The following is a 26852-nucleotide window of genomic DNA, read 5'->3' as shown; positions in this document are numbered from 1 at the left end:
CGCCGCACGTGGGACGGGAGACGCCAGCCAGGTCATGGAGATCAGAGGCTCCGCAGCATCGTCACACGCTGTGGCTTCGGTCCCCCACTGGGGAACCTCGCTCCTCCGAGCTTCCTGAGCGGCTGCCCCGCGATCCGAGGGGGACACAGAGGGGACTCGTTGGGGCCACACAGAGCAGACTTGTTTTGGTAAATCCAGACGAACTTCTAGCAATAATTTAAAACTTGATATATATATATAATAATAAAAAAATCTCCCCTTTCCAACCCAGCCAGAACACATTTCTTTTTTTAAGAGACACTAAGACATGAGTGTGTGCACAGGAGGAGAGAGAAGGGAAAGCTTGGGTCTGCTGGGAGCGGGTCTGGCTCTGGTCAGGGTAGTAATAGCAAAACGGTGTTTGGGATGCAGATCGTCTTTGCTTTCCAGCCACAAGAGAAGAAAATCGTGTGCGTTGAAGTTTCTCCCAAGCAGCCTATTCCTGGGAACCCACCTTGCAGCTCCTTTCCTGTCCCACCCCCTCATGTCTGCCCTTCTCTGAGCCATTCCCCACCAACCCACCCCACCCCCGGCAGGAAGCGGACGCTGCAGCCTCTCTACTTCCCCACTGTCTGCGACTCTGCAGCTGACGGGGCAGGGGATTGCTGGCTCAGGTTTTTGGCATCCTCTTGTGCAGGCTGGCTGGGTGAGGCGTGGGCTTGGCTGGATGGGCACTGGCTGACCGTTTTGCTGGAAGACTGGGATGGGTAGCGCTTCCTGCCATCTCCCCCGGACGTCGTAGGGTATCTCTTGTGTCCACCTTCTTCCCCCATGGGTGGCTGGAAGAGAAGCACCCCAGTATCAGCACAGACTCCTCCAAATGTAGGTGCCCACCCCGGGATCAGGAAACAGCCTTCCTGCAAGCCTGGCCCACAAGGAACACACACATTCACTCCAAGCACTCAGCTTCCCCGTCCAAATTTCCTGCTCCCAGGTTGGACAGAAAAACTGACTTCCACAAACTGACCACAATGGTGACAACTTGCTCTTAGTCACCTGCTTCCCACACAGAGGCACAGTCCAGAAGTTTGGGAGCCAAAGCTCCACACAACGCTGGCTCTACTCAAACCATCAAAGCTCTCTTTCCTCCTCCTCCTCCCTCACCTCGCCAGGGAGGACAGGCTCACCCAGCTCCCTCACCCACACTGGGTTTGCCACATTCCAATCCCGCAGTTTGCTCCCGGCCTGGCTGCAATGACTGGCAGTGACTGTAGGTGTCAGTGCCCCCCTCCTGCCACCTGGGGACCCCCAAAATCCTCCGTCCTCTGAGGACTGTTTGCAGGGGCCATCAGTGTGGTGCAGGAATTGTGCCTACTCACATCTACTCGGAAGTCCTCGAGGCGCTTGAACTTGCTGAGGTATTCTTGCAGTTTGCTGTTAATGTCCAGATTTTTGGCTTTGGAATATTTTAAGAAGGCCCAGAACTTTTCCAGCCCATAGAGCTGCCCTGGAGGGAGAAAAAAAAACCAAACAAGCCAGATGTCAGCAAGACTTCAAAAACCAAACATGACATTTTTCCTCCAGGCTTCCCCACAAACCCTACTGTCCTGCTGGTGAGCACAGCCTAGGCAAAATGGGACACCTGGAGGGAAGCAAATACATCAGTCCTGGGCAGTCCCCAACTTGGGATGTCCCCAGGCTCAGCTGACTTGGTGGTGACAAGGCTCAGCCACTGCAGGGCCTTGAGAAATCCCACAGGAAATGGTGCCTCTATAGGAATGCTCTGGCAGAGCTGCAGCCTCCCACTGCCCTCCTCCAAGCCCCAGCAATCTTTAAAATGGTGATACTCAACCCTCTCCTGTGAAATGAGCAACAGGACATCCCAGTCCTCTACCTACAGCACAAGGTGGCTTCCTCAAAACGATGAGCAGAGGCTCAGTAGGACCATGCAGCTGAGCTGTATCCATGCCAACCCCAGGGAGCCAAAGGAGGCACCTACCAGCTTCGTAATCCTTGATGGTCTCTTCTTGGAAGTCCTTAAATATGTCTGGCCGGAATTTCTTCTCCAGCCCGTAGCTGTAGTATCTGAAAAGGCACTCCAGACCGTACCTGGGAAAGGAGTATCATGTGCAGCTCAGACACTGCTGCACACAACACAGGGCAGCAGCAGGAGATGGAGAACAACCCCACACCCACCTTCAAGCAAGGCAGAGGCACTGCTTTAATTTGCTGTGAGCCCTGTAAAAGGCCAAACCCTTAGAAAAGGCCTGTACTCTATCACTCCCCTCTTACCTGTATCCCTCCTTCCCATCCTCCACAGCCAGTTGCTTGAACTCCTCATACATTTTCTTGTTGAAGTGATCTCGGAGGAAGAAGGACCAGAAGCGGAAAAGCGTGTTCATCTCCTGGGACTGACCAATGCCCAGTCGTTTTCGCTCTGTTTGGGGAAGAGGGGATGATTACAAAGCCAATCCTACCCCAGGGAGCCAGGGGCTCATGTGGAGGAGGGCCCCGTGATGACACCAGCCCCAGCAGAGGACACCATGAGCGCAGCCCACGCTCCCCACAAACCACGGGGATACAGCAGCTACCAGCAGGGCTGTCCTGTAGAACCCTGCCTGTGTCCATCCCTGCCATGCTCCTGCCCCAGCACGGACACCCTGTGCCACCCCTCAGTGCAGGGTCCCTACCGTTAAGGCAGCGCCGCCGGTACTTGTGGTAGACGTGTTGTGTGAAGCCGTTCTCCTTGAGCAGCTCGTGCGAGGGATGCTGGAACTTGGGCAGGGACTGCGGGGTGCAGCCGTAGCTCCCGACGGCCGGGGTCCCCTCCGAGGGGCTGGAGCTGGGTGTGAGAGACTCCTGTCAGCACCCCTCCTTGGCAACAGCCAGGAGAGGGGGGGTCACACTCCATGCCGCCTGTCTTTTGGTCCCACCCTTGCCCTGTCACTATCCTGGGCTTGGGACATGAGCCATGGAGCAGTCTACTAGGAAGGTGAGCAATGTTTCTAATCAAGTCTCATCTTGCTACTCTCCAAGGCCACAGATTTCCCCCAAGCCTTTCCAGGAAGGGCAGGTTTGACCCCTGTCCTTTCTGCAGTGACCTAACAGGAGACCTTCCCTGCAAGACCAGATGCTGCTTTCCCCTTCCTTCCCGCACTCCCTCCCTTTCCCATTTCTGCCTCCTGCACGGTCCTGCACGCCTGTCTCCGGTACCTGATGGAGGCAGTCCGGGGCCTGTGCTCCCTGGAGTCCATCACCCAGCCCACGTGGCACTCCATCGGAGGGTTCGAACTGTGCCTCGTCTTCCTCTTGCGCGGCGTCTGCAAGACACGGTGCATCACGGATGTGTTCCCTTTCCCCTCAGGCCCCAGCTGGGAGCCCCAGCTCCCGTCCCCCAGCCCAGCCTGCTCCCACCTTGGCATCTATCGTCCTGCCCTCCTTCACCACTGGGTAGAACCGGGGCGTCTGCGTCGGGTCCTTGAGCTGCGGCGTGCGCGGCGTGCGGGGCGTCCTGGCGTTGCGGTAGTTGGGCGATTCTGGGACGGTGGTGGGCAGAGAGCGGGCGATGGTGGAGGGCTCAGGGACTCCGAAGAGCTTGTTGGCCAAAGCGTCTGTAGGTACTGCAGGGAAGAAAAGCAGCAGTAGGGTCAGGAATGCAGGACACATCCCAGCTCTCCCACACGAGCAGCTTGAATTCCAGTTTGGCCAGAAAGCCCAAACGCTAGCAGCAGATGCAAAGAGCTCCCCACAAGGTATCTGCTTCCTAGTGGTTAACAGCAGCAACAAACCCCTGTCCCCAAGGACACAGCCCTGGGGTCACACAGGCAAACAAGGTCCAGCAGGCAGCTGCCTTCCAAGTACTCGGAGAGGCTCCAAGAGGAAAGCCAAATCCCAGGAACTACACCTGAGTCTGCCACGGTTTCCTCACCCCACTGGGACACCCCTGCTTTTGGACTCCTCTTCCAGACCCCTACAGTATTCAGCTGGGAGCATTAATCTGGGAAAGATGCAACTCAGAATATTCTGTGAGCTAGATAATCCACCACACCTGTGGCCCCATTTCTTTCTCCCCAGCTGCTATCCAGCCTCCATGAACCTGTCAGCATGAGAAACCTGCACAGAGTTGGTCCCATCCATTCATGCCCCATCTCTTACCTTGCTGGAACCTGGGGGGACCAGGAGGGACTTCCTGGTTTGGATCCACGGGGGGCTCTGGGGTCAGGGTGTCAAACTGCTCCCTGCTGATCATATTCACCTTCTTGAAGTTCTCCACCTCTTGCTGCATTGGAGGAGGAAGATGGTGAAGACACTACTCACAACCATGGCTCTGCCTGAGCAACAGCCACAACACTGGGCCCCAGGGGCAGTCAAAGGGCCCGGGTGCCCAGAGATAGAAAGGGGAGATGCAGCAGACAGAAAACTGGGCACTGCACAGGCCACATCTGACCCACCAATGCTGCCAAGCTTTCAGGGACCCCACAGGGCAGCTTCACTAACCAGCACCTGCTTCTTTCAGGCTTTTACCAGCCAGGTCAGAGCCAGTGCAGTAAAGCTCAACATAAGCTCAGGGACCCATTTTTGGCCAGGACCCCCTGCCACCCTCCTGTGTTGCTAGAGCACACCTCCCCACATCCTCACAGCCATGCTGGAACCGGGCACAGCGCTTCCATGGATCTGAAGGACCCACATCCCAACACACATTGTCCCTGTGTGTCAGCCCAGACAGCAGCACTGCTTCAGCAATGGGCTGGGTATCAAACTTGGAAGCAGTGAGCCCAGCTGGGAGCTCCAATAAGTCATCCCACCTCACAGCCATGATTTCTGTCACTGAATGAGTCCAGGCAAGTCACCAGAAGTGAGAGTCACCAAGTTAGGACCCAAACATTTCAAAACAGCAGATGGGCTTTCTATAAAAAGCCCATGTCTATGCAAACTGACACCAAAATGGAGAAGAGCACAGGCCAAGTGCAGCCCAGCCACCTATGAATCTGTCCCCAACACACGTAGTCTCCAACAGGCTGTGCCCAAAGCACAGGGCACTATGGGCAGTGCAGAGACGCCCAGTTCCCCTCACAGACCTGGCACTGCCAGCTGAGATCCTGGCAGCCAGCAGAACAATGGGCCCCGTGTTCCAGGTCACCTCACTACCGGCACTTTGTTTACGTGGCTGTAGCCTCACGTCTGGTTACAGCGCTGTGCTTATCCCTGGTATGGCCAAACACGATGCTGGGAGCCAAGAATCCCAAACACTGCAAGAGGACTAATTCCAGCTTAGCTCTTCCCCACGAGGAGGCTGTAACCCACGGCACTGCCCTTTTCACCCCAGCCCAACTGCTGCACACAAGGCACCCCACAGGCCACACAGGTCCCTCCCACCCTCGGATCAGCCGCTCTCACCTTGATCTGAGAATACTCTGGCTCAAACTGCTCTGTCCACAGGTCCTGCTCATAGTAGTACAGCCCATCGTTGATCACCTTGGCCAGCTCCGAGCTCATTTTAGCCCTGGAGGTGTGGTTGCCAGTCCGGTCCCCGCCGGGATGGCGGCGCAGGTACGGAGGGGTCTGCGTCACGATGAGGATCTTGTTCACGTCGCGGTCGTCGATCTCGTAATCCGAGTCCTCGTCTGACCAGTCGGTGAAAGTGTTCTTGCGGCCATCCATCTGCTCCATCTCCTCGTCGAAGAGGAAGTCGAGCTCCTCAGGTTCGTCTTGGTCCTTTTGCTTCTGCTGCTGTGGTGTCTTTGACTCCTCTGGTTTCTACAGGCAGGGGAGCAAGGGTGACACAGGGTAAAGACCACACAGCGAGACAAGACCCAGCTCTTGCCCCTTATTTCTTTACCCCAGCCCATCTGGGGAGAGCACTTCATTTACACCACTGAGGAGCAGCTCCAAAGGGGCTCAGATGGACACAGGAGAGACTGGGACATCACTCCCAAGAGACCCTACTTGCCTGAAGCCTGCCCATGTACGATCCAAGTCACCCCAGTCACTGGAGACTCCCAGTCTAACAGCTCCTACATCACTTACCTTGGGCCTGGCTGGGGAAGGTCGGGGTCTCTTCTTCACTTCAATCCATGTCTCTGAATCCAGGTCTGGCAGACTTGTGGACAGGCCCTTGGGCATTGTCTTCAGGTTACTGACCTCCTCTGTTTTGGTGGGGACTGGGCTGGCAGCACGTGGGGAGCCTGGAGCAGACTCTGGAGCCAACAAGAGCCACAAACTGCTTTAGCGGGAGGGAGGGAACCCAGGGGTGTAGTTACAAATTACCCAACCATGCTGGCAGCATGGCACAGCCTGCAGGACTAACTGGCACACAGTGGTCACGGTTAACCAGCACGGTGCCCACAAGTGCTAGAGTGGGAATCTCCAGTTAAAGCTATGATGCCAGGGGTGGCCACAGAGCTTTGCAGGTGACAGCATCCCAGACACACAAAGTCCTAAAGGTGCTCCGCTGCTCTCCAGGAAACCTTCCCAGCAGAGTCTGGAGCCAGATCTTCTGTCAAAACTCTTACAAAGCACCAGGATCCTTCACATGGGCTCCCAGGCCCAGCCCTGGGCTCCTGCCAGCCCCCGTGGGATGAGGTGACAAGAGCATGGGAAGCCCATGAAGAACAGAAGACCCTTCTGCAGCACTTGGTTGATGGCTTCACATCTGCTGCCCACTGTGTGCCCAGTATCTCCTCACAAGGATTCACAAGCATCCTCTGCTCTGCCCAGCAGCTGTAGACTATTTCCAGGCATGCCAAGAAACTTTCAGCAGTACTGACTCTCTCTGAATCCCTTCAGCCCTAACAGAGGACAAGCTACATGCAGTCAGTCTCTCACATCACCCCATGTCTGAAGGCAGCAGCATTCTGGGGGTCCAAGGACAGAGCCCACACCAGCTCCCACCACCAAGCAGAAAGCCACTGCCAGAGCCCTGCCCTAGGAACACTTCTGACTCTCAGGGTCTCAGTTGTGCTGCAGTCCCAAACCTCCCTCCACATTCCCCCAGTGCTCACCAGTCTCTTTCTGGAAGCTCTGCCGGGGCACAAACTCAGGGCAATTGATGAACTGTGAGAAGTCTGTCTGTGTGTAGTCTGCCATAGGAGGGCCAGGCAGAGCCCATTTTTCTGGCTGCTCTTTTCTCCTTATCTTCTCATCTACGATTTCCACCACCTTGCTGTCCTTCAGAGCCTGGAACCAAGCAGTATTTGGTTAATTTAGGGTCTTGCTTTGGCATACTGAGGGGGTCAGCCCAAGCCATTCCTCCCTGGGAGGACTAATAGGAGGCAGGAGCAAGTCAAGGACAAGGGAAGGCTCCACTTGCACCTCATCCAGAGTGAGCAGGCATTGCACAGGGGCGATGAGAGGCAGAACAAGGAGGAAAGGTCACCTCCCCTTGCCCTCACCTTGATGATGAGGCTGATGTCGGTGGTCAGTGCCTGCACGCGGTGGAAGCTGGCGATCAGCGTGATGGGCAGGAAGCCGTCCGAGTCCATCTTGCGGCGCAGGAAGAAGTCCCGCTCCAGGTTGTCCACGCTGAAGTAATATTCTCTGCATGGACAACGGGTCACTGAGAGGAAGCCCCAAACCACTGTTCTCTGGGCACCCCCAAGGAAATAACCCCACTACACACACACACTGAGGGGAGCAAGCCTGGGGAGTACAGACATGCCTGGTGCTGGAAGCAAAGCACAGTTAATGCCTCACTCTAACCCTTCCCATGGGATTGCCTGCACAGCCCCCACCACCCAACAAGGACAGGAGGTGGTGCTCACATCTGCCTCTTGATGTAGTCCTTGAGCAGCTCCTGGTCCACGCTGTAGAGCTCAGCACTGCTGATGTTGTCGAAGTAGTAGGTGATGTTGCTGGCGTACTTCTGGGTGCGGGAGCCGTCCGAGCCCTCGAATTTCCGGTATCCATACTGGTAGTCAAAGTGCCCTGGGGGACACCAGGGTCAGCACAGAGCCCCTGGGGTCTGCACCCTGACAGATTGGGGTGGACTCCTGCACAAATACTTCCCTCTTCCTGAGGACCCCTTGGAAGCCTGCAGTGGAGCACCCACATCCCTCATCCTCCTGCTCTCTGCCTGCGCCACAGAAGAGGCCAGGAGCCCTCTTACCCAAGGGTAACTGGGCAGCCCAGCTGACACACCAAGGCCCTACAATGAAGCTGCATAGTGTTAGCACAGACACTGCCCAGACAAATGCCAGGGCAGGTGCTCTTTCTCACCCAAGCCATTACACCTGCTTGGTTCTCAAATGGCATAAAGCCTTCACAGACTATCAACATGCTTCAATTCCTGCTCACAGAGCTACTGCAAGGGGCAGAAAACATGAAAAAGAGCTTATCCTGAGTAGCAGGAAGACATCTGCTTTTATAAAAGTACTAGTATGAATTATCTGCTTTGTTAACAGCAGCTCAACTTACCAGCTGGAATGACCTGCCAAAACATTCCCTTGTATCCCTGGAGTGCTCTGCCCTCCCCAGCCCACTTTAGAGCCCCAGATCTCTCAGGCACACAGACACAGAGCTCTGCCTGCTGTGTCCCTCTCCCTGCAGTCACACACACGGTGATCACCTCCTCTGCCACGGCCACGGCCCCTGCCCCGGCCGCGGCCCCGGCCCCGGAAGGTTCCTCGCACGGCCCCTCCCTCGCTCTTCACGCTGGAGGTCTCATCGTGGTCCTGCCAGCTGCGCTCGTGCTTGTTGTCGGGGTGCCAGCCTGCAGCAGGGGAAGGAGAGGCAGGAGGGGAGTTAGGGCATGACAGCACCTCCCTGGAGCAAGCCCAGTGCTTGCAGGGAGCCTGCAGAGCCCTCTGAATGCAGGGCAGCTGGGCACCAGGGCGTGCTCTGCCCGGGCCGGGCCAGGAGCGGCTCCCCAGCCCGAGCCCCCACCTTTGAGCTCGCCGCGGTTGTTGGAGGGGTGCCTGTGCTGCTCGTTCTGCCGGTTGTTCCGAGAGGCCGTTTTGTCCCTGGGCACCTCTGACTTCATGTCTATCTGCAGAGGGACCCACTTGTGTTTGTTGCCTGCAAAAGGACAGGGTTTGGGTGTGACACAGGTTCAGAGTGTATCTGCTTCCTCCCCCACAGCCCCCACACATAGAGGGGAGAAAGCAGCAGGGCCTTTTGGACAGACCCTGTCCTCTGACATCCCTCCAGGCCTCACAGGATGCATAAAAGCCCTAACCAGGACTCTGAGACAAGGAGGGACATGAGTCAGAACTTGCCTGTGGCAACTGTCACAGCACTTGTCCTTCCTCTGCCCCTTTCTGCCTGCCCAGGCTCAGGCCGGACTGAGCCCACGTGTGAACCACAGCTGACACAACCCAAGGTGAGGGGCTGTTCTGTGCCACCATGGAGCACACAGCAAGGCAGGCTCCTGCCCTGCTCCACCTGCTCCCACCAAAATGACACCTGAAGCCTGCAAACACCTTTTCCCACAGCTGTCCCTGCACTGGGATCACATCCTGCAGCAAGGCCCCCAGGAAAGGCAGAGGATGCTTCCAGCTGCCTAGGGATTGGAAAGGGGAAGACAAGCTGAGCCTGGGGGACTATCCCCACCAGCTCCTGCCTTACCTTTCTTCTTCTGGGCTGACTTCTGGTTGTCATCATCACCATTCTTCTCCTCCCCAGACTCATCCGATTTGGTTTTCAGGCTCTCTTTGCCATCGCTGCCGTCCCCCTTTTCCTGCTCTTTCATGTCCTTCTTGACAGGCAGCTTCCGAAGGGACGGTGCTTTGTGTGGCTGCTGGAGACACACCAGTGCAGGAAAATGTGAGAGGTGGGAGTAGTGAGGAGCTGGAGGCAGAGCCCAGCTGTCCCAGCTGAACAGGAAGACTCTGCCCTAGGCTGGGTGCATCCCTGCTCTGAACCTCCCAAGCTGTCCTGCTCCTAGGGAAGGGCCCATGGCTGAGCAGGGTAAGGGCTCATTGAGACACCAAGATGGGCTGACAGGGAGACCTCGTGCTCATGGATGGGTTTGTCCTGTAAAGGACCAGACTGCCTCAGTGACAAAAGGGCGAGTGACCACCTTGCCCTGACAGACAGGCAGGAGCTAGCAGAGAGCATTCAAAAATAGAAAGGTTTCAATGACACCCATGTCCTCAGCAGGGAGGAAGGGCTGAGCCCCTTCAGCACACCAAACGTTTCTCATGCATTTTCAGTTCCTCCTGTGGGGCTCCTGACTTTGGCCCGGTCCCTTCCTGCACAGAGCAGCCCCGAGGAGAGCAGGTCTGGGAGCTGGCCTACCTGCTTCAGCCAGCCCAGGGTTTAGAATGGGCTCCAGCTTCCCAGAATAGCACTGAGGGAGGGAGGCAGCCCTAAAAGGAAATTCCCTGCACACTATTCCTGGCTGCCTCCACACTGACACTCAGCACCCCAAATGACCTGGCTCAGCCAGTGCTTCCAGAGAGATAGGGAGGTCTGCAAGGGCCACATCCTGCCCATCACAATGGTTCTGTGTTCTCACCTGGACGCTCTTGTGGGCTATTTCTCCAGGTGTTGGCCAATTTGTGGCATCACCAAAGTCACCAACCTTGTACCAAAGAGAAAAGTCCTGTTAGTGCAGGAAGCTGCAGGTGTTCCCTGCAGCAGGGAAGAACACTTTCCACCCATCACTGTCCCAGAAACAGGAGGCTGGAGGGGGACCCCCACAGTGCACATATACCACCCCTCTCCCCACCAAAGCAGGAAGCCTGAACTAATTCCAAATAGCTGCAGCCAAATTTACGTCCATCAGAATTGTAACGAGGCTGCCACCACTCCTGCAAGCTCCCAGCCTCTCACTAAATATTCTGCCCCAGCAGCAGCAGCAGCAGCATTTGGCAGGAAGTTGCCCAGGATAATTCACTCAATTACAGGCACCATCCCTTAGACAGGGAAAGCACTCAGCTTATGGCACTCTAAACACACCAGATGCAACTGCATTCCACTGAAGAAGCTCTTCCAGCTAGTGGCAGCCACAGCCAGGCACAGCCCCAGTCAAGTGCCCAACTAGAACCACCATGTGCTGCCAACAAAGCAAGGGCATGGTCTCAGAGTGGCTGAGAAAAATCAAGCAGGTGAAGGGAACTCCCTCATTCCAATCACCCCATGGGCACACAGGGGAATATCAGTGACTTCTCTGCTGAATAAATGAACTGCTCACTACCATCATTTCCATCTCTTTCAGGTTTCAGAAGACCTGCAGAGCACAGGAAAGAAGCCAAACAGCTGCCCAGGCACCAAAAGAATCACAGCTGGTCACCGAGTTTATCTGGGCACAGAAACTCCTCCTTGCCCTTGTGGGATTGCTATTTCTGAATTAATTTGGAATCAAAGGAGTGTTTTATCCCTCAGGAGATCACATCTTTACATGCAGGTGCCATGCTCCTCTGCCCAGGAGGCAAGTTTCCTGGGAAAACCAATTCCAGCGCAGGGCCATGCCTGTTTCACAGAGAGGAGCACCATCCATCCCAGGGCTTTCCTCTTTCCAAAATGGAACAGAGAAGTAAAGTCCTATCAAGTTGCAGATACACCTCTACTGGCTGCTGGGAGCCAACACCAACAGCTCCTGTCCCCAGCTGTGCCCCAGAAGAAACTGTCCTTCCATCACCACCCACTGCCTGGAACAAATTGCCCTGGTTCCTCCAGAGGAGCTGCTTTGTCTGACATCCATTTCCCTGGCTGTGTGTGCCAGGGAGGAACAGACTGCACAAGGAAGGACAGAGCTGCAGACACACCACTGTCACACCCTGCCTGCACTGCAGGGCTGGGCACGGGCTGGGCCCACAAGGAATTTGGGGTATCCCCACAGCGGATGAGAGGTTTTCCACATCCAGGACTCCTCCAGGTGCCTCCCTGCTAGAGGGGAGGTGAGAAGGTCTCCCCTGACCTAGCTGGGCAGAAAACCAGTCACAGCAGCATGCAAGACCCCTAAAATGCTGAAGAGGAGATAGAGAACAAGGCCAGCACATCAGCCTCTCCACAACCAAGCTTGTGAAAGGAGAGCTCTGCTCTCCAAACCCTCGAGAGGCTCATGCAGCACTGAGAACTGCACCAGAAACTGGGGGACAGCGACAGGAGAGCAGGCACAGCCTTACCTTGCTTCCTTTCCTCTGTCTCGGGTTGGCAGCCCTCACCACTTTTGCTGGAGTTGTAAGTTCTGCAAGAGAAGGACAACAAAATGTTAAAACACAGCTGAGGGTTGTGAGTGGGAGTACTGGCTCTGGAGAGAAGTGGGCAGGAAGCAAAGCAGCTCCCCCTTGAGCAAAGGAGGGCTCCCAGGAAAAGGTAAACAGAAAACACAGCCAGCTCCTGACCTGAGTCTCAGAACTGCCCCATGAAAATCAGGGAACTCCTGACTCATGCAGGTGACCCAGAGATGGACTTTTAACCCATCCTGCTGCAGCATGGCAGTCCCTGCCTTAGCTCTGCCCTCCCCAGCCAGGGAGCAGAGGGGCAAGGAGCTCAGCTCATGCTGCAAAGCACAGAACCGCAAAACAAACGTGCCCTTGAAAAGCCAAGACCCACCCCAGCACCGTGAGGCCACTGCTCCCCAGGGAGCAGACAGGGCTCTGACAGAGAGATGCAAAAGTCTGTGGCTGCTGAATCCTGGTTTCAAGTCATGCATCCCAGCAGGGACAGTAATTTCAAGAGAGGAAATGTACAGAGAGAATGAGCCAGACACATCAAGCTCCTAAATCTGCTACAGCTGAAAGTATTTAGGCACTGAAGCACCTGTGGGGTGTTTTAACACATCAGAGTGAGGCTGTTGGGGTTCACACCACCACAGACCTCACAGCAAGTCACGTTCTCAACCTCACCATGGCCCAGCTTGGCTCCAGCTCACACAACACCTTCTCACAAGCAGAAACAAGAATTCACCTTGCTTTGTCCCTCAGGTCTGGCTGCAAGGTCTCTGATCAGGCTCACACAGGGCAGAGTCTGAGCAGCAGAGCAGCACAACTCTGCCCAACACAAACCAGCCCCACATGGATGAGGGTCTCCTCCAGGACGCTGGTGCTCCACAGGGGGAGGAGAGCCCAGCAGCCTGTGCCAGGCTCCTGCAGGAGGATTTCTGCTGACTCACTGGCTTTGTTTAGAAGAAAAGCAGCCCTGACTGGGGTAGGAGGTGAGGCTATCTGGGGATGCCCCGGGAAACACCCTGAGTAGCCCATTCAGCTCTGCTCAAAGCTGCCTTTGATCTCCTTCACAAGGCTGGACAACTTCGCCTGGATGATCAAAACCGGTCCTCTTCTGAGCCTGGAAACCAGTGATTCATCCTGGCCTTGCTCAGAGCTGGAGGCTTTGAAGTGTCAATAAAGCAGAGTCAGACAAGGCAGGACAGAGCCATGTGCACTCTTCTTCCCCAGTTCCCATCTCTATGGCTCCTGCATGGGGATTTCAAGTCCAGAAGAGTCCAAGCTCTCAGCTGGATCCCTGAACACTCACCTTTTCACCCAGCACCTCCCCAGCCCACCTGCAGTGCCTCCCTTCATGAGCAGCCACAGTCCCACGTGTCCCTCATTCATTCCATGTGCACTTCATTGAGAATCCTGGCTCCACAGCCACAAAGCTTGCCACAGGGCTTTTAAACCTCCCTGCTAGTGTAGGAAGAGCCAGCGCTTTCAAAACAGCCCCCAAAATCCTCCACTCAACGCCCACAGATGTCACCAACTAAATATAGCATCAAAAGGCACCAGGAGCTACAGCACAAACCCACAGCCAGCCCGGTTTTCCACAGACAGTGAGCACCCAGCCTGCTCCAACAGCACTGATGGGACTGGCACAGCTGATCAGGCTGATCTCCGGGGCTGGGGGACAGCAGGGACAGCTCTCTCCCTGCAAGGATCCCACCCTGTGCCTGCTCCCTGCACAGCACAGCGCTCACAGCAATGGCATCCAGCTCTTTCCTCCAGCTGCTTCACCTCAGGAGCCCTCAAGGCCATAGATATTCTTGTGCTATTTTTTTGGGAACCTGTCAAAGAGAGGGGCCTCACAAGCAGCAGTGAAAGAGGAGGAAGGGGCACAGGCTGCAGGGGCAGGTGCCACAGACTCCATCATCTCTGCGGGGGAGGGAGGAGATTGTTTAGAACAAGTTCTGCTGCTTTCCTTATCTGCAAGATATGAACAGGGATCCCTTATCTCGCTGAGGTGCTGAGAAGACTAATTAGCATTTGCAGAGCACTGTGGAACACAAAACACAAAGCAAAGGGCTGCAGTCCAGCAGGCAGGGAGGCTGTGGAGCATGGATGGAGCAGAGATCCAGCAATTCTTGGTGGAGACCATAGTAGGAGATGGACAGGGTGGGACTGTGCTGGTGGACACGTGGCCAGACACAGCATTTGCTGAGCTAAGATCATGGCTAGCAGAGGCCATGCACGCCTGGCACCCTCCAGGGCACAGCAACATAACCAGGGGCACCAGCAACACATCTTGTGGTCTTCAGCTGAGAAGAGAGAAGACCCCTTGCAGGAAAACCTCACAGCATCGTCCTGGGAAGTGGAGAGCAAGTGAGTGCTGCTCATCCCACGCAGGAGCTCAGCACAAGCAGTGGGGGACACCGGATCCTGCCTCAGTTCACAGCCGAGCCTTTAAAAGCTGCTGACAGATGTCTCAGACCTCTGGTGTCTCACAATCCTCCCTCTGCATGTCTGGTGGCAGTAAGTAATTTCATTGCACTGGCAGTGCCTGACCCCCTCCTGAGAAACAGGGCCTCTCTGTGTGAGGGGACAGACAAACAGCTGCAGCAGGAGCCAGGGCTTCAGTGGTGTGAGGCTGGCACCGGGACAGCAGGAGCAGCTTTGCCTGCGGCCACAGAGCAGATGCTGGCACAGCCAAGAAGAGAAAAGCAGGTCTTGAGGTTTGATCTGCTGCCTGCAGCCAGAACCTGATCATTTGTCCAGGCAAGGGGTTGCCCGGCCATGAGGAGCTTATTCCTTAGCAACCAAGAGGATGAGGCACAAGTGGGAGCACCCACAGCAGCTGTGACAGCCAAACCCTTCCCGAGGCTGTGCCACAGCCAGAGTACTCCCGGCTTTGGACACTCACTCCCAAATGCACCTGACAAACACCAAGGGCAAAGCTGTGCAGACACCTTGTGCTTTCCTGCAGCCACACCTGGCTGGGGCACAGAGCCCTGGGGTGGGAGGCTCACAGGGGCATCCAGGTGAGCAAATGCCTCTCAGCCTTGCACCAGGACCAGATAGCCAGAGTTACAGTAGATCCATAGCTAAATGTCCCTCCACCTCAACTGGAACATCTGATGTAGGACCACTGAACTCAGTCAAGGAGACATATCTACTGCCTTATCTGGGAAAATGAAACCAAACACCCAGCAACTGGTTTTCTGCCTTTCATTGCATCCAATGGAATTTCTAATGCAATTTTAGACAAGGTAAATGAAGAGAGGGAATAAATTCGCAGTGCTGGGCAGAGACCTGGCATTACTGGAGAAATATTTGTACGTATAGCAAGAATGCTGTAATGTCTGCTCCAGGTGTACCACTCATGTGCAGTGCAGCCAAGGGCTCCAGCAGCAGCTGGGACAGCCTCAGAGGGCAGCCCAGGCTCCCAGCAGGAATGCAGATCCTCAGCTCTGGCACACTGTCCCTGACACAGCATCCCCTCCTCACCCAGCAGCCAGGTCGACAGCACGGAGCCATCCTGCTCCCTGCTCCACAGCCTGGCACCTACCAGAAACTGCTGATAAAGGTGGTTCCAAGCCAAGAGCCTGGACTTTGTGCTGAAGAGGCTGAGGCAGGGGCGCATGCTCTGTGATGCAGGTCCTGATGGGGCTGCAGGAGCCAAACCAGTATCCCCAGTTTCCCCAGAGCCCTGGCAGGAGCTTGAGGGTGCTGTATGAGACAGACAGCCACATGCCCAGCGGTCCACCAGGGTCCACTTCACTTTGTCTCCAAGCAATCCTCCCTCCTTCCCACACTCCACAGAACATTTGGTGGAACATGTGAAGACTGAAGTCATAACCAACACAACAGGACACCCGCTCTGGCATCAAGGTTTTTAGGTGAGAAAGAGCAAATGCAGCTTGGGCAAGGGTGAGCTGAGAAAAATGTTTAAAAATGTTTCTGCGTGAGATTATCTGTTTTCCCAGGAGATAGAAATTCCCTTAAGACAGCCCCAGCAGGAAACCCGCCACATGCAGGCAGACCAGGACCCCACTGTGGCTGCAGGAATCCCTTCCTGGGCAAAAAAAATACTTAGGGAGCCAACAGACAACAGCTCCAAAGGTGCAGCCCCACTTTCTCAAGGTGGGAAACTCAGGCCATCAATCCTGTCCCTGTCCTTGCTCCAGGCCTCAAGGAATCTCCCTCAGGGTGACCTGATCTGCACAGCTGCAGGGGCATGACATGGATTTGGAGACTCTCCTGTGGCACTCACCACTGTCCATTAACTCAGCGGCAGGACTTGCAGTCTGAGCCTGCCCACGCCATCAGAGGACACAGCTGGTGAACTTCATGTCCACCAACAGCACACAGGGACATTTTTAGGACCAGTCCTGCAGGCCAGATGTGACCTGCAAGCCAACAGTCCCCGCTCCCACCAGTGGCCTGCCTCTTGCAGACAGTGACAAAGCTCTTTTCTTTTTGAGTCCACCCCAAAGAGGACCCACTGAAGTTACAGGCAGAGACGCCTTGGGGGATGAGCAAACACTTTATGCCCCTTTTGTGGGTGCTGCAAGAGGTGCAGCAAGAGGTTGTGGTGGGCAACACACCCCTTACTGTAAAGGGACTGGGAAGCACCAGCAGATGGGAGGGGACCTCCGGGAGCCATCTGGTAGCACCCCTGTGTGCAGAAAAGTGCAGATATAGAGACCAGTCAGCAGATCCACCCTGCCCTGCCTCCCAAGGAGCTGCTCCCAGCACAGCCTCAGCCTGGTGCCAGAACTGACATGGGAAACACTTGTCACTGCAGCTCCACACACATCAGAAAAGCCTGGGATTTATAGCACTGACTGCTTGGCATGCTCTCACATTTTGCTGAAGGCATCACAAGGCACACAAAGCCAGAAAGGTCCAGGACAGGCTCAGCCCACAGACTGTACCTCCTCTAGGAGGTTTGCAATGTTTTACAGCTCTACCTCCCACCGAATCGCAGTGGCACATGAGTGAGCAGAGAGGGAAACAAGGGAGCACTGGAAACAAGGGAGCACTGGATGGAGTTCTCCAACAGCTTTAAATGAGATGTTATCACAAGGACATCTTCCAGCACAAATGGGTTCATGCCTCCACAACAGGGGCTCCCACCTGCTTTTGGGGACTGCAGAGAACCACAGTCAGCCCCATCACTCGCAGCATGTGGTCTCACAGCTCCCACTGGGCAGTGCTTGGCCTTGCTTACTAAGGTAGGAGGAGTATCTGCAGCACCCCAGCAGTATCACAAGTCTCCTGTATGTGCAAGAAAAACTGCAGAAGAATGGCCAAGATCAGGACCAAGCAGAAGACTGGATCCTTAAGGTGGATGGCTGAGCAGGATTCAGGTTTGTAAAGCACAGGGGACACCTGCTCAGCTGGAGCAGGAGACAAGCTGCAGGCACCATGGCTCAAAGCCTTCCAAGCAATTTTCCACAGCTCCTCAGCAGAAGCTCCACTGTACAAGCCCTACTGTAACAGCAATGGAAGCAAGGAGCTGCCTACACTTCTCTGCAATGTAAGCTCTGCAACTGCTGCAAAGATCACTCTCTAAAAATAACTTCAAAAAGGGCATCTGACAGCTCCACAGAGAGCACAAGAACACTCCCACCTGGGTGTCCTAGGCAGCTCCAGGAGCTCAGGAGTTTGACCTGGGAAAGTGCAGGGAGGCAGAGCCAGGACAGCACTGTCACAGGCTGAGTGTGGGCATCTGAGTTATAATCCCAGCTCTCCAAGACCTCACATCCCTCAGCTGATAGTCCTGAAAGCCCCGGAAGAGGAGGAGCAGCTCAAGACATGTGCAGAGCCCACCTCTGGAGAAGCACAGATGGGCACAGATCCTCACAGCGAGCAGGGGCTCCAGTCAGACCACAGCCCTCCCCATGGAGCTGAGGAACAGCATCGTTCCTTTTAACACATTAAACTGCTACAAGCTCTACACACATGCATTATCTGCAGGGTCTGACATTTATTTCCAGAGCAAATGAAGGGCAGGAAGGGTCTGGACTTACCAAAAGTGCATGATCATCTTCACAGCAGCCTCTCAGTCCAAGACAGAACCGCTTCAACTTGTGAGCAGCTACACTCCAGGAGGAGCGGGTTAGGAAACGTCGACAAGCATTTCTAACATTAACACTGTCAGTGAGGGCAGCTTGGATTCTTCCTGGCACAGACAGCTACTATTAAAGGTAGCAAATGAACTCCTTCTTAAGGGCGAGTGACATCTTTCCACTGCCTTTTCAAGCAAACCTCTTCCCTGAAGAGGATTTCTAGGAAACTCCTGGCATACAATCCATGCTCACAGCCCTGCACACGATCCCTGAGATGCCAGGCACACACAGAATGAGATGGCACATGAACCACCTCCCACCCAGTTTTCTACAAAAAAAAAAAAAGAATCCTAAACTAAGGATTCTCTCCAGGGAAAACCAGTGGGTTCCCAGAACCAAGAAGCATGGCACAGGGGACACAGCCAAGGTCACCCAGCTGACCAGACTTCAGAAACTGTCAAAATGAGGAAGGTGGGCTGGCTCAGGCCCCCACAGCTGCTGAGCCATCCTGTTCTCTCTGAGCAGGGAAAAGCTACTCCAGAACTAGTGCCTGACCCAGTACATCTGGTGCAGACACATCTCCAGCTGGAGGAGCATGTCACCAGCAATTCCTCTGCCAGCACGGAAGGCAGAAAAGCCTTCAAGGACAGCTGCAAACACTGTCAGGTTAAATGGTTCAGGGACAGGGGCTGGAAAAGACGGCAGCACTGCAGGGAAAAAGCCGTGTCAGTCTGGGCCCCTGAGAAAAGGCACGAGTTGATCCAGCTGCCGCTCTGGGCACGAGGCACAGCAAGGACACCTCAGTGCTAGGACAGGAGGCCACCTGAGGCAAGGCTGCAGCGGCCCAGGGCATACAAGTGAGCCAAATCGTGGAGGAGATGGAGGGTCAGGCCCTCCTCCCAGCCATCTCAGAGACCAGCTGATAGTTCATGATCTAAAAACTAAAATCAGTGATGGAGAAGAGGGAGGGTTGACATGGACAGGAACTACAGAACAGCACAGGCAGACACCAGGCAGGACTCACAACTCCTTATAAGACAAGAAAAAAACCCAACCCAGCCCACTCACCTTTGGGGACAACTGATTTGCAAATTAAAAGGGGGTGTCCACCCTCCAGGAGGGATCAGGAACAGATTCCCAGTTTCCTCTGCTCCCGTTCACCTCTGCTGCACGGTTCTGCCTGTTCTGCCAGGCTCTAATGAAAAGCTAGTTAACAGTTAATTATTACCCATTCAGACACACGATCCCCTACTCTGCCGGCTGGGAGGGATAAGACAGTCACGTGATGCAAAAATCCCGACCTTATGAAAGCACAGGCAACTATATTTAGTTGGAAAAACGATGACCTAGCGAGCCTGCTCCTCCCTGGCCCCCCCTCCGAGGGGCCAACCTGCCACCTCCCAGTATCCTACCTCCATGGCACCCGGATCCTCATCCAGCAGGAGCTGTAAGACATGAAACAGGGACACCTGGCACGGCAGCAGGCCCTGTGTGCCCATCCAGGCTATTCGGGGCAGAGGGGCCAGGCCAGCACACAGCCCCAGCCGGGGACCCTCCCTCCCATCCTCAGTGCTCTGCAGCAGGTCACCTTGTCAGCAGCAGAAGCTGATAAGCACCAAGAGCAACAAACAGGGGCCTAGCCCAAGGTCCTGGACCTTATCTCGAAAGCAGGAGGCACACAGGGAACCTGACCAGTGTGACCAAGCATAGGAGACGCATTCTGCGGCAACGCTCCCGCTGCTGGCTTCTCCATGCCCAGGGCTGGCGATGCCCAGAGCTGGTGACAGGAGTTTGACCCCCGGGATCAGTCTACCCCTCTCTCCTCAGGGCTGGGTGACCAAGACAGACACGGGTGTGCTGAGAATGGAATGAGAGCCAAGCAGCACCACTGCTGCGGAGAGATGGCCCTGGAAAAAAGGTGCAACAACAAAATCCAGGAGCATTGCCTGCTCTGTCTGCAGTGAAAGAGCTTCAAAGCAGAAGAAAAACAAAAAGCCTGAGGAACAGACATCATTAATCTCTTGACATCAGCAGAAGGGTGCTCTCTGCCTGGATCCTGCTGTGGCCGGCGAGCCAGCGCAGCGCCCGAGGCAGGAGCGAGAGGAGGTCACTGCATCGCTGTCGAACCTGTGCTGACACCATCCCCTTCATGGCTGTCAGCCTCTTCTGCAGCTGCAGCTGGGGACTTGGAAGCTGACAAAACCCTTCCTAGGAAGCATCTGGTACATCTCACTGTAAATATTTAACAACAAAAAGACAGAATTGAGAGCCAAGCGCCTGCAGAGACCCTCCAGCTCCAAGCATTCACACTGTCTAAGAGGAGACTGTGCAGCTCCCAGTGTGCCAGTGGAGGGGAAGACGGGTTGTACAAGGCAAAAGTGTGAACTCTGCACTAAATATGCCTCTGGAAAACCTGTCATCTCAAAGAACAGAATGGGTTTCCAGAAAGGAGACTGTGATGTAATTCAAACAGCATCATTCTGAGTTCTTCCCCCTGTGATTCCTGGACCTTCCTGGCTGCTTTGGCAGAGGCATCCCTGCAAGACCAGAGTGTCCCCTGAGCAGCGGCCACTTGCTAAGTGACCACTTAACCTCGCCCTCAGCCTGCACAGCTGCAAACCTGCCTCCCTGACTGCACAGAACAAGAAGAGACTGAACAGCAGCTCAGCTTGTGAGGTCAAGGAACACAAAGCCAGCACCGCACAGAAGTCCAGCTCCCCTCTCCTGGGGCAGGTGAAAGTAATAGTGATTTCCTGGTAGGAGCAGGTGCAGCAAACTTCCCCAGGAATTTAGGGAAGTCATAGCTACACTATCTCTGTAAATGTGCTGAAGTAATCTTACAGTCTCATAACCACCTGGATTAAACTGAGCACAGGTATTGGGGCTTCCTCCTGTTGGTGAATCCAGAGCATTAAAATCATGACAAGGCACTCAAATATCCCCGTGATCTCTGAGAGCAAGCAGAAGGGCAGCTTTTTGTGCTACTTCAGGATTACTGCACCTCAGCTGAGCTGATTTCAAGGCATCCTTTTACACGCAGAAGATGCACCATCCTCACTTTTAACTCCCACATGAAGCAAGATGCAGAGACATTCCAGGTTTTTCTAAATAACTGATATAGCAACTCTGAACTTCCTGGGTTCACAATCACATGAATTCTGCTGCATAAACCACTCTCTCTAATAAAGCTAATTCCTGTGCTACAGGTGCCTGCCTCCCATGTCAATACATAGCATAAAAGAGTACAACACCCTAATCAGACTAAGTCTTCCCAAAGGAATCAGGAATAACCAATTACAGAAGAGTGCAACATAGCAGTTTCCTAATTTAAAAATCCATCTCCCCTCCTTTTATTTCTGAAGGATTAAAAACCACTTCCTTGCAGTGGTAGTATCACCCTCATCTCTTTATGGAAAACTTCACAGTGTTTAATTCAAAGAGGCATTTATGAACTCAAGAAAGCTATCTCAGACACTGCTGACAGTTGTACAAAATGATCAGGTCAGGGTGCAACAGATGAAAAAAAAGTCATCAGGAGTGGTGAAACCAAGACAAAGCATCACTTGCTGCTCTGTTGAACACCAGCGCATCCACAACTGCACCCTGCAGTCAGCTCTGGTCTCTGGAATTCAACAAGGGCACAACACTGTTACAGCTGCTCAAAGAAAGCAATTAAACCACCCAGAGGCAGCTCCTTGAGAGGTGAGACTAAAAAGGCTGGCTTCCTCCACCATGGAGATGAGGAGGGCTGGCTGCAGCATGTAGGAGGCCAGGAGGGCACAGGCACAGCACACTAAGCTAGCAGGAGAGCCACTTGAAGTGGCAGAAGTATTCACTTCCAGAGCAGGCAGCGAATTGCACATAGCAGCAAGTCCTTGGAGCTGAGCAGCATCGGCTGCTTGGCAGAAGAGTCTGGTGTTCAGAGTAAAGTCATCCACAGACATCCAGCTGCAAACGTGCCCTCCCAGTCCTCCTCCGCAGCAGTGGGAATGTGAGAGTGTGTCCCTCAGCTCACCAAGCCCAACTCTGCATCTCTCAGGGGTGTTGAAGTCTCTCAGCTTTCCACCTGAACTCCAGATCACATGGTTTGAAATGGCTCCTTCTGAAAAGCACGCTACAGCTGCCAAATCCTGGATGTGGGATGTGGGAGAGGAGGGGACTGAGGCACTGCTGTGCCAGACAGAAGGAAAGTGAGGCCTCTCTTCAACTGCTGCCTTATTTGCAAACACTGTTAGGTAACTGGGATGCAAACACTGCTGTGCCTCCACCTCCACGGCGCTCCCACGTGATACGGGGATGATCCACCTGAGGATCCAGGCTGAGGGCTGGCATCCCTGTGCTAACAAGCAGGAACATGCTCTGGGGCACACTATAGCTACTGTGCCTACAAAATGGCTGAATTTTGGCTCAGGCACCCCTCACCTATGCAATTCCCAACCCTGATACTGCAACTCAGCATCTTCCATCACTCTGCTAACCATCTCCTTGAAAGAGGACAAGCAGACTTCTCATCTAGAGAGGAAACAGCCATGCAGATACACCTGACTTCAGAAGATTAAGCTTAAAAAACAGACCCCTGATTACATGTGTGGGAGTTCCGGTGACCAGAGTAAATTAACTCGTTCAATAACCTCAGCAGTGAGAAGGAGGTGAGGGAGTCAAACCCAAGCCTCAGGAACGCAGAACAGCTCTGGTGGTAGGAGCAGTGCCACTCTGCCTTTGCCTGCTGCCTTCACACTTCACTGTGTTTGGAGATACCATGGCTTCCAGATAAGCTTAGTGCATGGGAAGAAAAAGCATGGCACCAACTTTAAGGTTTTTCTGGAGAAAGGTATGAGAAAGACTGTACAGTGTCCTGCACAGCTACCATTTAGAGGAATCCTGTTTCAGCTTTAACTTATCTTCTAAAAAACAGAAGAATCGTAAAAAAAGCCCCAAGCTCTGTAGGTAATGTTTTCTACAACACTGCTGACATGTAACAAACACTTTCTGAAGTGCTATCATCTGCTGCAGACACACACTCATGCCCCACCCTGGAGGCAGCTGTGCAAGGTCCCCAACCAGCTGGAGAACAGAGGATGGAGTAGTGCCAAGCAAAGGACGTGTCTGAGTTCACAGCACAGGCAGACAAAACCCAATACCCAAAGAAGACAGATCTTCAGCAAGGTGGAGAAAAGCCTCCTACAAACTCAACAGATGGAATGTATCTTTGCTCTTCAAAACCCTAGTATTTCACTCTTACATGTTAAGATAGCAAGAAAATCATGAGGGACTTACAAATACGGAATCAAAGTCTTAATCCAGTGCATCTAGTTCTACACCACGGCTTTGGTAGCTGGCTAGAGCTCTGGAAATGCATCCACAACTTCCATCCCTCTGTTCAGTTCAGCAGCCTGAATTACTTCAATGTTACACCAGACCACTTTAAACCTGCAAGTTATTTTCCCTGAAATCAACTTTAAGACACCAGAGCTGATTTCCATACTTCCAATGCCTCCACCATCAACAGTGATTTATCCTCACACCGTCCATGAACTGGTGAAATGGGATCCCATGCAAAGCCAAAGATGGACATCAGAGGTGGACACGGTGACATGCCTGGGGTGACACAAGCCCCAGTCAGGCACTGACTTCCATTCCCAGTGCCTTTGCTATGGCACATCCTCACATGGCAATACAGCTTTGAAACATCAGGCTCCCACTGACTGATCACTGCTTAAAGCACAAAAGTTTCCTTCAGTCTTGGCACTTCCACAACATCAGCCTGGATGAAGAGCTTCTGGCAATTTGGGAAAGGCAGGAATTGAGATTATCAATATTTGCTTCTGAAAACTACATTACTTTCCTGATTTGAAACCTCCATCCAGAGCAACCTCACTATCCCAGCAAGGCTGCACACACCACTGGGGGCAGGAAGCTTTTTCTTTGCACTGATGGCAACAGAGTGAGCAATTTGGTTATCCTTAACAGCAATACTCAACAGCAACACACAGACTACAAGCCATGGGGGAGGTCTGTGTCTTCCCAAAGTACTGCAAATTCAAATATATATCCTCAGGTTCACAGGTAACATATAAACAACAACAATCTGAGTTACATTTGCATCTTGACACATCAGTGTTTTCAATTATGTGTGATGAGCAAGACCTACAAGTTCCCAAACTCCTTCACCCTGGACATCCAAATTTGCTATGCTACAATGGATGGGAGGAAAGAACCTTCCAGCTGTTTAGTCATCACTACATAAAAGCATGAAAGATGTCACTGCTATACAGGAATGACCAAATATTAGAGGTTTGTTTAGGAAGTTCTTTTGCTTTGGTTTTCGGGTGGGGCTTTTTTGGGGTTTTGTTTGGGTTTTTTTTTACATTAATGTCCATTGCATATTCCAGACTGTACATTGCATGTACCAATCTTCTACATCTGGTTAGCACTGACTCTGAAGGAAGAGAAATGCAGAGAAGGAAAGGGAGAAGGAAGTTTGAAGAGCTCCATTTTTTTTAATACATACCAGACTGGCCATCAGTTGGAAATATATCTGTAAAAGAAAAAAAAAAAAAATTATTATTTGTTGCAGCTGGAGTGCAAATCATATTTAAAAGGTCTCCTCTCTCAATTTGTTTGCTTTAGCTAAACAGAGGAAGTATTTTCTTAGAATCTCAAGTTAAACATCAATCCAGCTTGGAACCCACCTCAATTCAACCACTTGTTGTGAGAAAGATTTTGAAGGAGTCTATGTTTACCTGAATGTGCTGCTCTTAAATAAACTTCTGTATTGGTTTCTAGCAGACAGCAGTGCGCAATAAAAAAAGTTGTTGAGATGTACAAAGACCCACACAATGAGCTACTTGGTGGCAGCACACATTCCCCCTGAGCAGCAACATCAGACAGAAATCTACAGAAGACATCTAACAGGGAGCACAGGTGGAAGCCAAGGCAAAAGCCAAGTGAGCAGTTCTTCTGATTGTCCTTGGTTTTGCAGCCACGAGGGACATCAGCAGCTGTGCCTGGCTCTAACACAGCACCTACACCAGACAGTACTTTTGAGAGAGCAATACCTTATGTTTTCTTCAAGGATCCTGGAAGAGGAGGGGGAAGGAAGGCTGCCAGCAAGGCAAGGTCCCCATGGGACAGGGGCAGGCCCCTGACTTCTGCTTATCAGCTACCCAAAACACACAATCAGCTGGAAAGTCACAAGAGTTTCAGCAAGGACTATCCCTCAAACAGGGCAATGCTCTCTGGCCTGGGCTCGGTTCATGCAGAAACAGCAAAACCACTCCTCTGTCAAAATAACTTATATTTCTCTTCCTTTTACTTGCACCCGTTCAAAGCATTCTCAGGCAGGGATGCTTTCATCCCACATAGGAACGGGAAGAGCCAAGCGGAGCAAAAACACCCAGAAGTTAAATCAAGACTCTCTCTACCATTATTACACAGTTATGGCCTGTGGCCATTTGAAGGCATGATATCAAGGACAGCCCAGCACATCCAGAACAATTTCAATCCTTTGCATGTTCTACTGCAATCCTCCACCAGTCCACATCCCTAATGCATTTAAATATTTTGTATTTCTGTATGGTCACTGAGGAGTTCAGGCTTCTACATCAGCAAGCTGAAACACCCTGTACTTCACAGAATCATAAAATTGTTAAGGTTTGAAAAGACCTTTTAAGATCTCAAGATATAATTTATTTCCCTACTTGGGCTTCTCTGCAAAGGAACAAGGTGGTAACACTGTTATCCCACCTGTTTGCATCAGCTGTACCAGATGCTACCAAAAACCAAAATAAACAACTGTACCACAATGGTTGATAAAATAAATTCCTTTGTGCCAGCCAGGAATTTAGCAAAGCCAGGCTTTGGCAAATGCTCCCCTTGCTGTACCCTGAGGGGTGCAGTTCTCCAGTCTGCATTCCTGCTAGGCTGTCCCACCAACTCTTCATCAGAAACACCACAGCAGAACCAGCCATTCACAACAGGTCCAGGCTCTAGACACCACAAATGCCACCAAATCAGGCACAGCTGCAGGTGACCCTCTCAGCAACATCTCCTATCAGACGTGTCACCACCACAACTCCAGACTCACATTCCCTCAAGGTCTCCTCTCAGTTCACTGCTGTATTCCCCATTGCCCTGTCCTGCCCTAGATGTGCAGCAAGGCTCTCCTGGCTCCTCCTGAGCTCAGCCATGACTCTAGAGCAGCTCTGTCACTACATTTACTGGAAAAGCAGTGACTCTACTCAGTGGCTGAGGTCAGTAGAAAGCAAGGACCACGTGTGACAGCCAAGGACAGATACAGCTCACATTCACCTCATGAGGCTTGCCAGGGCAACTCCTGTCAAGGAAAGACACTTGCATCCAGTGCTCAGCCCCCTTGTCGGGGAGAGGCTGACCTTGTCCAACACATCACACCTGTGAGTAACACAGAGTTGACTCCAAGCTCTCCAAAGCACACTGAGAACACTGGGCTTGCAGGCAGCTTTCCCCAGAGCTGAGAACAAGCACAGAGCAGTCTGTAGGACTTGCTTTGAAAAATGGGGCTGCTAGGAGGACACATCTGAGGCAGGGCTGGTCAGGGACCAGCAGGCACAACGACCCTTTGGGACACCTCTTTCCCCTGCAAGCACAAGTGACTTAAATTAAAAATTAGCCTGCCAATTAAGGGCAGCACCTCAGGTGCCCAAGAGAAGTCTAAATCATGCAGTGC

The 26852-nt window shown here is 53.2% G+C and overlaps 1 protein-coding gene across 6 annotated transcripts in view; it reads right to left on the bottom strand.

The window, feature by feature from the left end:
- Positions 1–281: 281 nt before the first annotated feature.
- The window catches only part of LARP1 (La ribonucleoprotein 1, translational regulator), a 40010-nt gene continuing 13439 nt past the window's right edge, over positions 282–26852 (bottom strand). The window contains exons 2-20 of one of the 6 annotated variants that reach the window (XM_030284183.4): positions 24657–24683; positions 12045–12106; positions 10433–10498; positions 9541–9709; positions 8860–8991; positions 8543–8686; positions 7740–7902; positions 7371–7515; positions 6981–7155; positions 6007–6176; positions 5377–5736; positions 4135–4258; positions 3394–3599; positions 3193–3299; positions 2670–2821; positions 2272–2416; positions 1979–2088; positions 1359–1486; positions 282–818 (exon numbers count right to left, since the gene is read on the bottom strand). In XM_030284183.4, coding sequence (XP_030140043.4) covers positions 597–818; positions 1359–1486; positions 1979–2088; positions 2272–2416; positions 2670–2821; positions 3193–3299; positions 3394–3599; positions 4135–4258; positions 5377–5736; positions 6007–6176; positions 6981–7155; positions 7371–7515; positions 7740–7902; positions 8543–8686; positions 8860–8991; positions 9541–9709; positions 10433–10498; positions 12045–12106; positions 24657–24683 — 2807 coding nt within the window. In that variant the 3' untranslated portion in view covers positions 282–596. Of the gene's footprint in view, positions 819–1358; positions 1487–1978; positions 2089–2271; positions 2417–2669; positions 2822–3192; positions 3300–3393; positions 3600–4134; positions 4259–5376; positions 5737–6006; positions 6177–6980; positions 7156–7370; positions 7516–7739; positions 7903–8542; positions 8687–8859; positions 8992–9540; positions 9713–10432; positions 10499–12044; positions 12107–18106; positions 18167–19213; positions 19310–24656; positions 24684–26852 lie in introns of those variants that run through there. The other 5 variants (XM_030284181.4, XM_072935351.1, XM_072935350.1 and 2 more) reach the window with 5 other exon arrangements.

The sequence above is a fragment of the Taeniopygia guttata genome, chromosome 13 (assembly GCF_048771995.1).
Source record: "Taeniopygia guttata chromosome 13, bTaeGut7.mat, whole genome shotgun sequence".
NCBI classification, from domain to species: domain Eukaryota; kingdom Metazoa; phylum Chordata; class Aves; order Passeriformes; family Estrildidae; genus Taeniopygia; species Taeniopygia guttata.
This window is presented reverse-complemented; position numbering and strand designations above follow the sequence as displayed.